Source organism: Triturus cristatus, chromosome 6 (assembly GCF_964204655.1).
Source record: "Triturus cristatus chromosome 6, aTriCri1.1, whole genome shotgun sequence".
Lineage (NCBI taxonomy): Eukaryota > Metazoa > Chordata > Amphibia > Caudata > Salamandridae > Triturus > Triturus cristatus.
In genome coordinates, this window is record NC_140589.1 from 63,003,048 (window position 1) to 63,021,130 (window position 18,083).

An 18,083-nucleotide genomic window follows, 5' to 3' on the forward strand; every position below is an offset into this window, starting at 1 on the left:
TATACTCAAAAAATGTCTGCTGTTCTTCAGATACGACGGTAATTTTTCCACATAGGGATGGAGGAAATAATCAATATATTTTGAAGTTTTTTCTAGTAGGGAGCCCATGGATGATAATATGGGCCTCCCCGAAGGACTAACAGCATTTTTATGAAGCTTTGGTAATAGATAAAGAATGGCAATTTTGGGATTACGGTTAAGCAAAAAGGCATATAAAATACCTGTTGTTTGCCACTGTTTTAACATCCCATAATACCTCAGGTATTATGGGATGTTAAAACAGTGGCAAACAACAGGTATTTTAGAATGGGATGAATATGCCTTTTTGCTTAACCGTAATCCCAAAATTGCCATTCTTTATCTATTACCAAAGCTTCATAAAAATGCTGTTAGTCCTTCGGGGAGGCCCATATTATCATCCATGGGCTCCCTACTAGAAAAAACTTCAAAATATATTGATTATTTCCTCCATCCCTATGTGGAAAAATTACCGTCGTATCTGAAGGACAGCAGACATTTTTTTAGTATAATCAAAGATTTGAAGTGGCAAGAAGGTTACCTATTAATCACCTTAGATGTGTGTAGCCTCTATACCTCGATTAGACACACCCAAGGCATTCAGGCATGCCGACAATGTTTGAGCTCCCGCTCCATCTCTTTTCTTAAGCACAATGAGATGTTACTACAGATGATGACCTTCTGTCTTGAAAATCATTTTTTCATCTTTGATGGAGTCTGTTTTAGACAGAACCAAGGGACAGCGATGGGCACCTGCTTTGCTCCCAGCTTTGCCAATTTATTTATGGGCTGCTGGGAGCAGCAGGTGTCTAGAACACAGCAATTATACCGCAGCCATGTGAAATTATGGCTGCGGTATATTGACGATCTTTTTATCATCTGGAGTGGGTCCCATATACAAGCAGATGAGTTCATCTCTGTATTAAATCAGAATGAGATGAATTTACAATTTGAAGGTACTGTGAGTAATCAGAGTGTTGAGTTTCTGGACCTGTATATAGAGGCTAAGGACGAGAAACTTGTTTCCAAGTTGTTTCGGAAATCCACTGCAGGGAATACTTTGCTATATGCAGACAGTGGACACCCTAAAAGTTTAATCCGCAGTATTCCTTATGGAGAATTCCTCCGAGCTCGAAGGAATTGCAGTTTGGAAGCGGATTTTATTCTGGAAAGTAATTGTATGACCCAAAGATTTCTGGAAAGAGATACACCCCCTGTATTATCGAAGAGGCATTGACAAAGGCATGGAAATTCACGCAAAGTCAGTTATTGACATCGAAAGAGAAAATGGATGAGGATAACAGTGATGGAGTTATAAGATTTATAACCACTTATCACTCTAATTCTTGGGAGGTGCGTAACTGTTTGAATCATCATTGGAAATTCATGTCCACAGAATCCACACTGAGAGATAGGATAGGATCTTCGCCCAATATCACCTACAGGAAATCTGATTCCCTAAAAGATAGACTTTGCAAGAATGAGGTGACAAGCAACAGCAGCCCTCACAGCGATATACAGGGATTTTTTACATGTATGTCTTGCAAAGCTTGTAAGTTCAGTACTAATGTTAAAAAGTGCATTACCCTGTCAGTGATACAGAAAGGAACATTGGGAAACATCTTACTTGTCTGTCTGACCATTGTGTTTATGTTTTGGTCTGCCCTTGTGCTAAGAAATATGTGGGTAGCACGATGTTTACAGCGAAGAAACGTGTCTTGGAACACCTAAGGGCAATCCAGAACAGAGACAAATTGTCACCAATTGCCAGACATTTTGAAGAATTTCACAGAAGCAATCGCAATCTATTAAAATTCTTTGTGATTGATAGGGTGGAAGCTACAAAAAGAGGAGGGGACAGGATACGTAAACTCCGCCAACTAGAGTCGAGATATATCCTTGATTTGAATACTAAGATCCCTGAAGGTTTAAACTCTGAAGAAGAAATGTCTTGGCATCCAGGGGAATAGAATTTATCCAGTTCTACTCTAGAAGAGACACTATTGGTGACCTTTACATCAAAAGGAGGAGCACTCTATTTCGAGAGTTCTGGTTGTGTAGCGGATGGTTTTGAAGCACATTGTGCTGTTTAGCGAAATGTGCTTTCAAGCATTATGAGATTCTAGGCAGATTGTACCTTCCTTTTAGATATTTGGCAATGATTTGTTCTATGATAAAGTGATTATTTGATTCTGTGTGACTAGGTGTTGGAATCATCTATTACTATTTATTATAGTTTGTATGTGAGTTTTGTTATGTTGACTGTTCTCATTGTGGCAGGCCTATTGAAGGACAGAGCCCACGCGTATGTGTACATCTAATTTTAATTTTTTCATCCAGATTTTCTCTCCTCTTCCTTCTGTTTCAGTTTCCATTGAACAGTCATGAGGAATGAAGAAGCCTTGGTTTTTGCGTCCTAATGTGGGAGAGAGAGTACTTTTTTGTCCACTTGGACTGAATTGGAGTTTACCTCAACCAATGTTTTTTAGTTCATGATTGCGGTGGGGGTTATAATACCTGGGAATACTCACCTTGTCCTTAATTTATCAGATGTTCTGTCATTGAACTTGGTGGTTTGACCTAACCCACTGGGGTATGATGTGTTACTATGGAGTGTCCTACAGGATTCTAGCCCAACTAGGGCAATTAGATAACCAAAGGATTATTATTTATTGTGTGTTATCATCCAAAGTTTGGTTATATTAGGTACACTTGGGGATCACCAAGTTCTTTGATTTCATATTAGCAAGAATTCAATAGATCAATGTATTTCACGTTGTTTATTGTTCTCAGTGTTTGACGGACAATATGTCTACTTTCGTTATCAGGAATACGAGAGAAATGTTTGTTGGAGGAATCATTCAGAAAAGTAGGAATTGTTTTGCAAATTGCACAAGAATGAACTTATGTGAGTTTCTTGTTGTACACACTTGACTGTGGATACTGTATTGCGAGTTTATGGGCATGTTTTTAACAACAACTTTATTGTATGAGAATACCGTGCTAAGATGGCCGCCAATTTTGGGTTACTGATTTTGATGTGTATGTCTGTTATCTATGTTGATTGCGTTGTACGTAATGTGTAACGAGCAGTCTTAAATGTGTTTACTTTTTGACTCAGGTTACCCGTGACCAAGGTGAGTTTCGCCGAAACGCGTAGGGTAATTTTTCTGGCTGTGGCTTTATAAAATAAAAATGAATTATCAATGATGGACGGAATCTGAAGCGGTTATTTGCTCCTGACAAGAGTGCATTTTGTACTTTCAGTACTTGGTGAAACGTAATATATATATATATATATATATATATATATATATATATATATATATATATATATATATATATATATATATATATATATATATATATATATATATATATATATATATATATATATATATATATATATATATATATATATATATGTGTTTTTCACATATATGTGTGTATATTGTTTCTGGGGTCCGCGCATGGGCGGTAATATTCATGTGCTTATGACTTTGATGAGGATCCCCTGGAAGAGAACTGACTGACCCAATAGTGGAGGTATACACTCTGTCACCACTAAATTAAAAACCCTTGTAAGAATTGGCACCCATAAATCAACCTCAGCTTTATATACATCGACAGGTACTCCGTCAGGGACCAGAGCTTTCCCTCCCCTGCTGCCCCTCAGTCCTTCCTGGACTTCTTCCACTGTGATATTTAATGGTATGGCATGCTAATCACTCTTTTTTTAATTAGGCGCCATGCACATATCAAAACCCGTTGGATAAAAAATGCTCCTGAAATGTGATACCCAAGCTTCGCATGTAACGTGGGATGATAATTCTGGGAATGAATCATCCTTCAAGAACTGCATGTTTACAGTATCCCAAAATAGCTTAGCCATGTTTGCGGCCAAAGCGGGTTTATCTCATGCTATCTCTTGTAACTCCCTTTTCTTCTTGTTTAGGGCAAGTTTGTAATTATATCTTAGGTTTTTAATTAATACATTGTCTCTCGTCTTACAGTGTAGGGCTTGTTTCAATTGCTTTAATGCTGCGGTACAAGTATGGTCGAACCACCCCTTTCTTTTCTTCCTTCCCTCCTAATTGGGAGCCGTTAAAATCCTGTCAATAGTAATATTAATCTGTGCAAAGTTATCAATCAGCTCCCTAGGGTCTACCTCTTCTTTTAGACAATAAATAATCTTTTCCTTACAATTTAAAACGATTTCATTTATAAATTGTTGGCGTTCCACGCCATCCCATCTAACATGGGTCCCATTAGGTCTATACGGGGCAATGTTTACTACAGTACCATGATGATTTGACCTTTTTGGGCCCCACATTTGAAATGACAGGACAATACAATTGTGATCAATTAATAATAATTGGGCAACCAGTGGGGTATCGCACAAGTAGGTGGCATTAGATGAGATTTAAACATGGTCAATAATCGAAATAGCATTTCTCTCAATAAATGTTGGTATTGGGTCCCCGACAATATCACAAGCACACTGTAATATTGCAAAATCATATTTAGCAATCACTGTATTTAACACTTCCCCATATCCATTGTGTATAAAATGTATACAATCATCCCCTTTATCATTCCTAATGCCACAAACATGGGTAGCTGCCAGAGGGCATGTTTGAATGTGAAAATATCCGACCCATATAAGTACCTCATTATTACTAATGGAATCTATAAAGGTACCTAACCCTTTATCAAGCTTATTTACAATGTTACTCCTGTTAGTGTCAAACACATTATTATAGTAATTGACCACAATCGCATCCCTCTCTTCTCTACAGTGCAATCATATGATCTGTGAGTGTGCCCCAATTGTAGCAGCTTTTTTAACAGTTACTGGTAAATTATTTGAAATGAGGGTCAATAGCCCTCCTTTCGCTCTTCCAGCGCTTGATGGTACAGCCTCCAACCAATCTGATGAGAATCCGTCTAATTATATTGGGTTGAGACACAAGTTTCTTGCAGGCAGATCATGTCTAACACATTAATAAACTCTTGCCATCCTAACATGTCTTGTTGACTCATAAATCCTGCAATGTTCCTAGTTGCTATTTTGTAGCCATTTCCTATGCTGCTCTCGGGGGTAACAGTCGGGGTCACCAGATAACTATCTTCGTTCCTATGTATATCATTTAATTTTTTTAGGAATACTTTCTTTGTTTATAGTGTCTAATAAAAGCCTATCAGGCACGGTGACTACCACTTGCGATACCATCCAACTATTAGTATCACATAAATCAGTATGAGGGCCATCAATAAGTATATCAGGTAAAGCCCTATCAGAAGAAGCATTTACAACTTATTGATTTTTACAACTGTCTGCTATCCCTGTTCCAGCACAGTTGATATCAGTACTGTATGGATAGTTACCCTTTCTCAGTCGATATCTTGAAGATTGCTCAAGGCCTGGAATCTATTTGAAACCGGGAGTGCATATTGGGGTGTGAGAGATCATATCAAAAGGTACCCTAGGTTTGCTGTATCCTTCTTCTAACCTCATTTGGGTCGGCCTTAGGTGCCTATAGAAAAGCCCAAGGGGTAGTAGGGATATATTCTGTTCATGATGCCTAGACGAGTATACTCTGTCAAGGGTAGTTCTTGCCCATCTTGGATTTTTAAAATTGATAATAATACAATCCCCTTTATGGGTCTTACGTAAGGGGCCTATCCAACTCACTCTCTGTGTTAGGAGTATTTGATCAGCTCCTTCCACTGGAAATCCACCATTCTTAGTAAACCTTTGCACTATTCTGTTCTTTAGGCCATCAAGAGACTTCTTTTGTCCTGGCTGTAATGGGGGGATATTGACTAGAAATGCCACATAGGGCAGCATTCCATGGGAGGTTTATGGATACGTCTGCACTATCGTTGTTGGCCCTATACTCTTCCCTCACACAGCTTATAATGCTTGGTCTATCCGAGCCAGAACTATACATATATGCTTGCTCCACTTGGTTGGCCTCTACCTGCTGCCTATCGCTGATGTTATTTACTAATATTGGTTTCTCAATTTTATCCTTTGACGTTGATGGCGCATTTGTACCCCATGGTACATCCCCTTTCTTATCTTTACTAGATACCTTTTTATAGGGTCAGTTATTTGTGATGATGAGCCAATTGCCTTTTCCCTTACTATATCTATATCTTTTTATTATTAGTGCTTAATTTCCTTAAATATACCACTTATCTTACAGACTTCAGTAGATAATTTATTACGTTTATCATTGATTGGCATTAGCAGTTCCTCAATTTTGCCTAAAATGGTTCCTGTAATTTGTGTGATTTGTGCATTTGTAAACATATCTTGCTCAATTGCGCTTTTACAGGCTAGGGTAGTTAGTCTTGTGCCAGCTCTCACAACAGGACCATTTGGCATTTGAACACAGCGGGTCTCAGCTTGTATTTTAGGCTCATGGTCTATTACAACTAACAGGACATCAGGGGCTCCTAGTCCTTGAATAGGGGTTACTTTTTCCAGGATGGTACCACCTTCCGGAACGAACCCATTGTCATCTACTGGTGACCCTTCCGCCATTATACCTAGCCCAATAGAGAGACGGTGCTCAGATCTATCTATTTAATCTGTTATTGCACTAACCGCACGTATCAGGAATGAATCAATGGTTGCACAGGGGGTATTAGTTACAGGAGTTTTTCCCGGTGTCTTCCTCTTTACCAGCTTAGACCTTAAAGTCATTATATTCTAATAGTAAAGTTCAAGTGCTATATGAGGCCTTAAAATAATTGTATTTGGGTAGTAAAGTGCAGGTGCAAGTGCAATGTAGGGGTCTGTTCTATTACAATCACAAGATAAAACACAGTAAGATCCAGTTAGAACAATTAACGTAAATATCATAAAAGAGAACTGCAATTTAAAAACAAATCGAGTTAATGCAGGATGAGAGCAGCAATATACTTAATATACTTTACATTATCTTTCCCAAGTTCTTATTCGCATGAGTGTGGCTCTAAATGATTCATTAACAAGGTTGATGGATTCTACTCTCCTAGAGTACTGGAATGATAACCAAACTCAGCCACTGACCAGGGCAGTTAGAAACAGGAAATCTCCTTTGTTAATTATGATCAGTGAGGGACTAGTAACCCTCCAATTATATTCCCTTTATGTCCTGGTGCAACAAAACAGTTAGTATTGGCTGAAAAAAGTCAGGTACTTTCCTAAATGCTGCCTCCGTGAAAGAAAACAAATGTGAACTGTCTGTATGGTACTAAGGGCCTCATGTAGGTGGGCTTGCATTTACCACTTCATAAATACCGAATCATACCGAATCGGTATTTATGAAGTGGTAAATGCTATGTAGGTAATGAGTCGGTAATTATTACCGATTCGCTAAAATTCGGTAATTACCAAATCGGTATTTACCGATTCGGTAATGAGGCATACCTTCCCATTGATGGGAAGGTATGCCTCATTACCGAATCGGTAAATACCGATTCGGTAATGGGGGGGAACACATGCAAGGGTGGCAGGGTGTCACATTGACACCCTGTTGCACCCCTGAATCGGCCATGTGTGCACATGTGGCACACATACATGCCCTAAGGGCATGTATGTCTGCCACATTGCACACTTGTAGGCGCTATGAAATGCATTTCCACATCCATTCATTATTTACCACCAACTATTAGTTGGTGGTAAATACCGACTCCAAACAACACCCACACATTCCCCCTACATCTCATTTCTGTATTCGGAATTTACCGAATCGGTAAAATTACCGATTCGGTAATTTTACAGATTCGGTAAATTACCGAATACAGAAATGAGCCCCCTACATCTCAAAAGCCAAAATACCGGTCGGTAACGGTATAATTACCGAAAATCGGCCGTTACCGACCGGTATTTGGCTACCTACATGAGGCCCTAAGTCTTTCCCGCAAGTCATCAAATTGAGTAGGAACCAAGGGGGGCAGCCCTTCCCTTCCTGTCTGCCACTGACAGGCGAGATGGGCCCGCCCTTGGCCCGGGAGCGCCCGCGCGCGTCCCGCTGTGTGAGTTCCGCTGTGCCCTTACAGCATCAGTTGTGTCGCCCTGCCCCCTTCCAGGAAGCGTGTCCAGCCGGGGGACTGAGTCCCACCCCAGCGATGGCAGCGATGTTGGAGGCTGGCGGGCAAGGCAGAAGAAGCCAAGAGTAGGGGCAGCGCCACAGGTAGGAGTTGCAGCATTCCCTCTGTCCCAGGAGAGTGTCCCCTGAGCTGGACTTAAAGAGAAAACTCTTCTCAGGATGCTTAAAATCTACTGGCCCACTCACTATGGCGAATCAGAATTTATCAGGATGTGCTATTTTTAGGGTCTACTGGCCCGTCTAAGCGAGGGAGCTGAGCTTGCACAGAAAAGGTGGTCCATTCAATCAGAAAGTGAAAAAGCAGTAAAGATGCCATTAAATCTTGTTTTTATTTTGTCACATTTTCTGTAAGTTCAAAGACAGAGGTCAAATTTTATCTTATGTCTTTCTCTGTTGGCAGAGCTAAAGGATTTTGTAAAGTGAACTTTCTGACAACAGTGCTGGGGAGTGTGAAATGAAAGACTATACGTTGTCAATTTTGTTTTTGTAACATACAATTAAATCGCTGGTAAATTACCTGTATAGATATTAAAAATTATAAGCAGTTAGGAACTTTTTTGCAATTCTGATATGTGGTGGAAACAAAGATTTCAGTAGCATCAAAACAAATCAGAACACTTTACTTGGTGATGTGCAAATGATAAAAATTGCTTAAACCCGATTTCCACACATTATCCTTTGTACTCCATATAGTTTTATTAGTTAAACTGCATGGCAGTGGGAACGTTTTTGTCTATTTAAATGAAAATATGCTGCCTGTTAACAACAGTGTGTTACCACATCATGATTCAGCAATATATTTATTAAAAGTGAGTTATTAAACATGAACTGAGAAACATTCCTTTCACCGCCCTGGTGACAATGCTATTAGTGACCTAAGAGGCAAGTCAGGGGTCATCTGTACCCTATATTTAGGCTGGATTCTATCATACATGAATGCAAAAGTTAAGTCTATTAAATAAAACAAAAGAGGTTTTTTACAGCAGACATACTGAGTTTACATATTTGACGGTGCTCTCATATGTGATTATGACATAAAATAAAATATTTGCCTAGGATCGCACAATTTGAGACCAATCTATGGATCAAGTGCATTATAATTTGGTCGAGTAGATTACTCAAGTCAGTAGAACAACAGGTCTAGTACATATATATAATTTTTCAACACCTGCTTCTCTTTTTTCATACATGATTGCAATAAATGCTAGGTAAGTGTTCCCCAGTCCAATAAAGTGGATATTTTTTGCAACAAATTCCCTAAAACAGCTCACAGTTCACTGAAAGGTTAATTTATTGCTGGCTCAAATCCAGGGAGGATGAAAGAAATATCAGGATGTAACTAGGATAAGGCCATACAAAGATTAGTACAGAGCCCTTTACTGATACTATGGTGTCCTGCACGGGGAGTAAAAAGCTAAGCATTTCTTCATCATTGGCTGAAGTTCAGTTTCTTTTTAATGAGGTGGATGTGTTACTAAACAAACACTGTAGTGAGGCTTTCTACACTGGGCGTTTCATCCCAAGATTGCTGCTGCTTGCATTTGATCAAGCATAGAATATTATAAATCTTTAATTTGGACTACCAAATCTGGGGAAGAATTCTTTCAGAAGCACCTTAGCTGTGGTCATTGCCGTACAATCCTTAACAGGGTAGGCCTCGATCCATCTGCTGAAGGCGCAAACCACCACTAACACGTTCTTAAGATTGTTGCACCTATCCATTTGGATATAATCCATCTGCAGAGCTTTAAAAGGATAAGATGGGGGAGAGAACCCACCCACTGGCGTTTGCGTTCCCTTTCCTGGATTATGCATAAGGCAAATCATACAGTGTCTTACTAGTCTTTCTGCACAACTGGGCATCTTATCATTATACCATGTTGGTTCCAGAAGCTTGCATATACCTTTCGCACTGATGTGGGCGGGTCCATGAGCCATAGTGACCACTGGTAGAATATAACTGTCAGGCAACATCCATTGCCGTTCCTCTCCCAGTCGTACCCAACATCCATGCTCATCCAGCTCGGCCCAGCGTTCATTCCAATTGGCCAACTCTCCTGGAGTGGCGTGTGACTGAATATCTATCACATTGTGAACAGTATCTTCAATCATGCCCCCTTCGCACACCCATCTAGCTGGACCGGCCACATACATTTGATCAGATTTACTCATGGCTGTCTGTCTAGCTATTTGATCGGCAAAAGCATTGCCCCTTCCTGTGTCTTCGGTCACTTTCCTATGGGCTTTGCATTTAATGATAGCTACCTTCTTAGGGAGTGATAGGGAGTCCAACAGGCGATGGATCAGCAGACCATGATGAACCCGTCCCTTAGTTTCTTCTTCTGTCCTTTTAATACAATCATGGGGGTCTGAATGCATGGTCGATGTATGTGAAGTAAGCCCACGTCAGTGTCCGAAGAGGCCCAAAGGGAGGACGGAAGGTGTTGCAATTCCGTTGGGAGCAAGCCGGATAGATACATATGTCGTATTGGGGAGTCTTGTATAGTAAGGGACACTCCTTCCGGGGTACAAGAAATATTTGCATGCAGAGCTTTGAGCAGGTCAAGACCAAGTAAATTTTCACCGCACCCAGTAGTGAGAACAAGGGAGGCATTAACGTGACAGGGACCTATATCCAGGGGAAGGGGCCCAGAAACGGGGCTAATAACAGGAATTCCTGAAAATCCCACGGAGACATTAGTATTGCCAGAAAGGGGTGTCTCCGGAACGGAACTGTGTGCAACAGAGGATCGGTTAGCCCCCGTGTCAACGAGGAAGTTCTTATTACTGCCAGAGACCGTCATGTTAACATATGGACCCCTCTGATCTACTGGAATGCGCACCCTTCGTCCTCCCCTTTCCTGGCTGTCCTATGCTTGATAGAACCCAGTCTCATCTTCTTCATAGTAATCATCATTCAAGTACGTTCCTGTTGCTTCGTGACCGCCTTCGAATCTGTTAAGTGGACCGGAACGCGGGGCAGGTCTATCTCGAAGGGGGCCGTTATCCCTAGTGGGTCGCGGAGCGCTGTCCCTCCCAATTTCTCTGCGTTCCCTTGGCCAAGTCTTGCCTGTCTGAATATTTCTAGCAAGAACGGGGGAGACATTAACCCAATGACCATATTCTTTACAGTAAGCACACTGATCGCTGTGCAAGGGCCCAGACGGTATCTGTGAAGAGGAGTAAGAGGGTCAGGGGGGTCCCTGGGGAAGTTTCTGAAAGGCGCCCACACTGTTTGAGGAGAAAGCGTTATTTCTAGCGTCTGGTCGCTTTGGAGGGTAAACTTGTTGCAGCAGGGCTTTAGTCTTTAAATGCTTATTCTTTTTACTCTCCTTCTCCTTTTCTTCATTCTCTCTAGTAGCCAATATTCCAGTAATCGTCTGAGCCGACCAGGTACTTTCGACTTTCTTCAGTCTTGTGGACAGATCAGGAAGCAAATTACTGACAAATTTATCTATAAACACTTGACTGGAGCCCTCGGCACGTGGGTCCAGTCCACTATGGCCCTGATATTATGTTTCAAAGCGGGTGAAGAAATCGGCTAAACTCTCTTCCTTTCTTTGCTTACATGCATTAATCTTATCCCAATTACCAACCCTTTCAGGTAGGTAAGTCTTCATGAATGTAATCAACCTGCCAGGTAGAGCTACCACAGCCGGATCTGGTTTTACCCCACCTTCTCGCCGTGCCTCAATTGCTTCCAGGGCCCCCCATGTTCCCCCTAATTCAGCCACATGGTCAGTATGGCGGATCCGCTCCCAAATCTCAGCAAGCACTACACTTCCAAACAGTAAGTCAATATCGTCAATCGTTAGTATGCCTGATGCTGCTATCTGACCTAATTCTTTATAGTAAGCAGATGGATTCTTCCGGGGGTCTGGCAACTGGGATTTGAGTTGCAAAACATCTGTTCTTTTCCATGGCACATGAACCCACATCCGACGCCAGTGGGCAGGAGCTGCAGCAACGCCGGCACCATCATCGGCGGCTACCGCGTCAACAAAGACTGGGGCTACCTCTCTCATGGGCATGGCTTTATTACCGGGATGCTCAGGGAGGGACGTGGTATCCCTGAAGGCAACCAGTGTGACCAGTGCCTTATACATATCGCCCCCTTGAACGTCACCTTTTGCCAATCGTAGTTGTAGATCAATCAGTCCCTTGGGAATAGACAGCAGAAGCGCTTCATACCTTTTCATTACCAATGTACACATATACGCAGACATGTCTGTCTGTTGTATAGTCATCCTTTGGTGGAAAGTACACCAAATAATGTCAACTGGGTAAATATTTCCATTGTCCATCCAGCACTGGCGCTGCTGTTTCTGGGCATCCCGTTCTTTGAGACCAGAATAACTGTATGATCGTAATGACTCTTTTTTGGGGGTCGTGAACCATCCCTGTAGACTGCGAGGTAGTGACAATAAGGAATAGGCTGAGTCATCAGTGTCAGTGAGCGTGGAACATGGGTTATGAGGGTGAGAGGTACTCGGGGAGGGAGGGTGTAATACAAACGCACTGGAGGTTGGAGGGGTGAGGTCAATCAAGGAAATTGGGGCAGTATGAGATGGAAGGAGAGAGACTGGTATGCGTTGCGGAACCGGAGGGGCATTGGGGACCACAAGGTTGGCCACTACCTGTAAAGGGAGTGGCAGGGCAGGGGGGACAGCTGTATACATAGGTGCATAAGCGGGTGGGGCTTCAAGTATGGAATCCAACAGGGAATCGCCCTCTTCCCTGTCATGACCGCCCAGTGGCCCTTTACTGCGGACAGGGTAACAGCCCTGGGTTTTGGCTTGATGTGTTCTGTCTACTACTTCTATAGTTTTCTCTATCTGGGCTCGGTGATGTTCCTTAGCGTGGTCTGCCATAGTCATTCTCTCTTTCTTCCTTTCTATAGATTTCTGTTTCTTAACACGTTGATCTATTACCTTTCTCCATAATCGTATGGCCTCAAACATGGCAGGTCTAGACCTCTTCTTAAAGAGCTGTTCTTCTAAATTGCCCAGAATTTGAGAATCAAAACACCCATATCTTTGCCATTGCAATTCTATGTTCCCTTTTTTGTATATTTAGTCCATAGGGAAGAATACATGATAGGGGAGGGGCCATGTTTAACATACATTTCATAATTGGGAGTCCCTTCTGGAGGGAGCGGACAAGCTGCCTCCAGCTGGGAGTCCTGCGTACATACACAACAACATAATTTCCTGAACTTACTACACACCGGCATTCTCAGACAGACAACAGTGGGTCTAAACAACTCACCTCGCTGGCTTGGCTTTTGCAAAAGTCAATAACAGTACAGACAGAGGTCTAGGTGGGTGATCAGCCCACCCTTGCCTGACAGACGTAGTTCTTCTCTGCAGACGCAGGACCGCGTCCAACTCCAGACAGAAATCAACCTTCCGGCGGACCCCAGCGGAGGCACGATCAAGTGGCCCAGACCGTGTGGGGAGGACCCGCGAGCAGGACCTTCGGTCTACCGGACTTCAGAGTCCCTCGGGTAGGGTACCTCCGTCGGACTTCCTTCACGGATCTCCTCACATCCACCGGGCCTGACCAGTGCTCCCGTGGGGTCCCTGTTCGGACACCATTGTAGAACCGATAATCCTAATCCTCAGGGATGTCTGGGAGTCGGTGGCGCAGGGGACGCCTAAATCTACCTTATCCTCCTTATATCATACAAAAAAGGAGACACGGGAGCCTTCGTCTGCAGAGAGAACGAGATTTATTAGTATAGCCCGGGCTATGGAACAGAATCCCAAGCCCATCGGAGACAAGACCAAGGAGGCTGCTGGTTCACTCCGCAGCGTACAAGCCTCTTATACACATTTCCCCCGCCCCTTATTGCATCAGTCACAAAAGCACACAATCCGCTCCGGGTGCAGCCTGGCGCCACATAGCCTAAACCTGCCCAAGCACTTTGTTCAGGGAGGGCAGCAGTTGCAACATCGTGGCATGACCCGAGGGCGCTGACTGTTACGGGCAGGATATCTGGTACAGATAAGACGGCCCCGGGGCGTTGACTGACGTGTGTCCTCGTTCCCTTTCCGAAAACCGGCTTAACCGCAAGGAGCGGGGAGGGCTAGGCTTACGTGACAGTCTCAGCATCAGCAGAAGAAAAAAGTCAAGTAGGGCTTTATCACGAAATGGCAATACAAAATGGAGTCGGGGAAAACAAAAAGGAGTCGAGGCAGGAGCACGTTTCTTCAGTATAGTGGCAAGCACGCTGCCACGTAGCTGCGGCATGCCTTCCATTCTGTTTTCAAAATAGGTGTTTGTTTCCAGAAAACACAAGCCATTTTATTTCTATGTTTATTTTCTTTGCTTGAGTTCATCATGCGACCAGACCCCCTGCTGCATAAAAGGCAGCATCCCTGTGCTTTATAGGGCACTAGCTTTCACTATCTCCCAGCGATGCTTCTACTGGCGGTCACTGAGAAGATACCCTACCTCTAAAGGAGGCAGCAATGACTGCTCTCCCCGACAAAGTTAAACTAATCCTTAGTCTTCAGTACAGCTCTCAAAATCTTTTTTATTTTGTCGATGGACTGAGGGTGAGCTTAGGCATTCTTTTTACTAGATGATTTCTATAGGCATTTTTTACATTATTTTGAAAAAGAAAACGTATATGTTGACAGATTTAGAAATGCACAGAGATCTTCTGCTATTAAAGTACTTTCCCTTTTCTTCCATTTGTGTAAATGGCCTTTTGCATTGGTGAAGTTAAGCAAAAGGGTATCTAATGGTTTCAATCATGCAGCTAAATTCGAACCTACGGGCTTGTTTATATAGCCACTTTTATGGATTTATCTGCAATTGTACTAGCTCTTCATTTAAACCAGAATATATTGGCACTTTTATTGAGATGTACGGAGTAGTTCAGTTAGATGTGCCACGATGTTTTATATGTATTTGTCTGTACTCTTATGATACTTATTGATCAAATACCGTTAATACATACACACAATTACACAAACAGCCATTAGGGTGTTCAACAGTTATGCCAGAAGGAATCCCTTGATGAAAATGTATGTACGCATACCCATGTCAAGCAGATGAGTAAGCTGAAATGCGATACTTGAATACTTAAAGAGAGAGAGGAAAAACAAGTTTAGTCCAGACGACAATGCAATTTTTGTCTAAATAGCATTAGCATAAATGCTTGTTGAGATTTTCTGTAACAGCAACATAGCTAGCTAGACAAACACTTTTTACACACCTGAATTCTCTTTATTACCACTTCTACATTCTGATCCCAAACACGAGATTTGCCACTGTCGGTAATGTATGCCTTACACGTTGTAACCATCTGATTTGTGACCTGTGATAAGAAAGAAAAACAAACAAAGCATTTTGTAAACTATAGTGTATATATATATATATATATATATATATTGCTGCTGCAAAGTACAAAGGTACAGCACTCACGGGGAACTTATTACCCTATTTTACTGGGTAAAATGCACACAAAAAGACGCGTTTCGGCAACTGCCTTTCTCAATTTTACATGGCAGCCCGAGACAATATTATTTAAATCAATTGCTAAGCATTCATTGGTTGTTTGGATCGAGGTTACACAACATAAATGAAGGACTTGGCAGATGGACATCAAAAACATTTCAGCCATCTTTAAACATGCACTGAAGATCATTATGCAAGTTCAATATCATTAAAAGCATTTTATCAACTGCGTACATGTATAAATATATACAAATAAACAGAAAATTAATTCAATACTTGATGAAAATCAAGCCCTGTATGGGCTGCCGCTATTAGATATTCCTTGATTCTAGTTTAACATCAAAAAACAAACAAAAACCATATAGATGTTTTTTTATCACAATTATGCCCTGGATGGGCTGACTCCTGTCTCGTTCTACTATGACAGTTTTAACCTCTTCAAGCATATAATCAATTGAAAAATGCTCTACCTAACTCAACCTCGTGAGCTAAGAATAAAACCACAAAGAAGAGAACCCCCCCCCCAAAACAACACAAAGGGAGGCAATTACACTAGGTGACCAAACAATCATGATGCAAAGAGGCTATCACAAAAGGAATCGAAAATGTCAATTAAGGGGTTTATGACCAGCACAACCTGATTAGCCACATAATTATAAATGAAAAAGATCAGGATAAGATGTAGTTTTATCCAAAACGTGGACTGTTTAGAGATAAGAGGTAAAATATCCTCGCTGCCCATACTCTTACATGTATCATAGATATTGATTGTTGCAGAACCTTCTACAGAATATCATACTCTTTACCGGTTGTTTGTATTCTTTAAATGACAAATGAACAGCCAATTCCTCACTGCTATTAAGGCCCTGAGGTATTTTAGTTTGTATATCAATTATATACCGGGACTCAAGTCTACGGAGTTTGAGTAATCTGTCACCTCCTCGGATACTCGCCGGTACATGATCTAGGCAGAAATAGCGTAACAGATCCCTGTTACTACTATGATGGCTTTCGAAATGGCGAGCCACTGGATAGTTAACATCCTTCGTGGTAATGGCTCGCATATGTTCCAAGATCCTGATCTAAGTGGGGTGTATGGTTCTCCCGATGTACCTGAGTCCACATGGACAGATTAAACAGTACACCATATATGATATATTACAATTCATACATTTTTCAATTTCCTTAGGGGTCTTTAAGCCTGGCGCATCATACACTAGGGTCTTGTCACTGTTTTTACACGCCTTGCATTTCCTGTACGGGTAGAAGCCTTTTACTGGACCCAGACGTGACTCCTTTTTTTGTGAAGAATAATGACTATGAACCAGATGGTCTTGTAAAGATCTGGCCTTTCTGAATGACACTTGAGGTACTTTTGTCAGATCTTCTCCTATAACCGGATCGGATCTGAGGATATGCCAATTTTTCCTCAATATTTGTCTACGGTCATTATGGTTGCTAGAGTAATTAGTAATCATTCTACAATCCATATTTTGGGACAGTGTGGCTAGCTCTTTCTTCCGTTTGGTTCTAGAAAGTCCACTTATTAATTCCGTTCTGTCCTTAGTATCTACCTTACGTCTAGCATTTTGTAAATTCGCTTCTGAGTATCCTCGTGTGTGAAATCTGGCTGCACTTTCAACTGCTGCTGTTTGAAAGTCGCATTCTCGGGTACAGTTCCTCTTAATTCTCAACAGCTCACCATACGGAATACTCTGAATTAGTTTATCCATATGGCAGCTGCTGGAATGTAAGATGGAATTTCCAGCCATCGGTTTTCTGTGGAGCACTGTACATAATCTTCCTTCGGAGACAAAAACCCTTAAATCCAAAAAGTTTAGAGGTTTTACTAATTTCACCGCTAAACTTAAGGTCATTATTGTTCAGAATCTTAACAAAATCATTGGCTGATTCCACAGTACCGCTAAAAAGTATGAATAAGTCATCTATATAGCGGTTCCAGCTGATCAGTTTACTGGTCCATATTTCGTTGGCACCTGACCAGGCCACCTGCTTCTCCCATCAGCCTACAAAAAGATTCGCATAGCTGAGGGCGAAGCAGGTGCCCATGGCCGTGCCTTGTATTTGTCTAAACAATTGCTCCTGAAAGAGGAAGATATTATTGGTTAGACAATATTCCACAAATTCCAAAATCATACAGTTATGATCTCTGTATTTCAGTGAACGTCCTTTCAGAAAATATTCAATAGCTTGAAGGCCCTTGTCATGTTGGATACTAGTGTACAGACTTGAAATGTCGAAGGTGATCATAACAAAGTCAGATTCCCAAGTTATGCCCTCAATTCTTTTCAAGAAGTCTTTAGTGTCCTGGATGTAGGAGGTCAGTTCGATCACAAAATTAAACAAATAGAAATCAATAAATGTGGACATATTTTCAGTTAATGCTCCCTTTGAGGACACAATAGGACGCCCAGGGGGATTTATGCTGTCCTTGTGCAGCTTAGGGAGATGATAAAAAGTCGGAATAACTGG

The 18,083-nt window shown here is 41.7% G+C and overlaps 1 protein-coding gene across 1 annotated transcript in view; it reads right to left on the reverse strand.

The window, feature by feature from the left end:
• Window positions 1-18,083, reverse strand: part of DNAH8 (dynein axonemal heavy chain 8) — a 13,985,216-nt gene that overhangs the window by 12,600,447 nt on the left and 1,366,686 nt on the right. Inside the window, exon 11 of the mRNA XM_085610239.1 lies at window positions 15,349-15,450. Within this exon, the coding sequence (XP_085466365.1) occupies window positions 15,349-15,450 (102 nt within the window). The remainder of the gene's footprint in view (window positions 1-15,348; window positions 15,451-18,083) is intronic.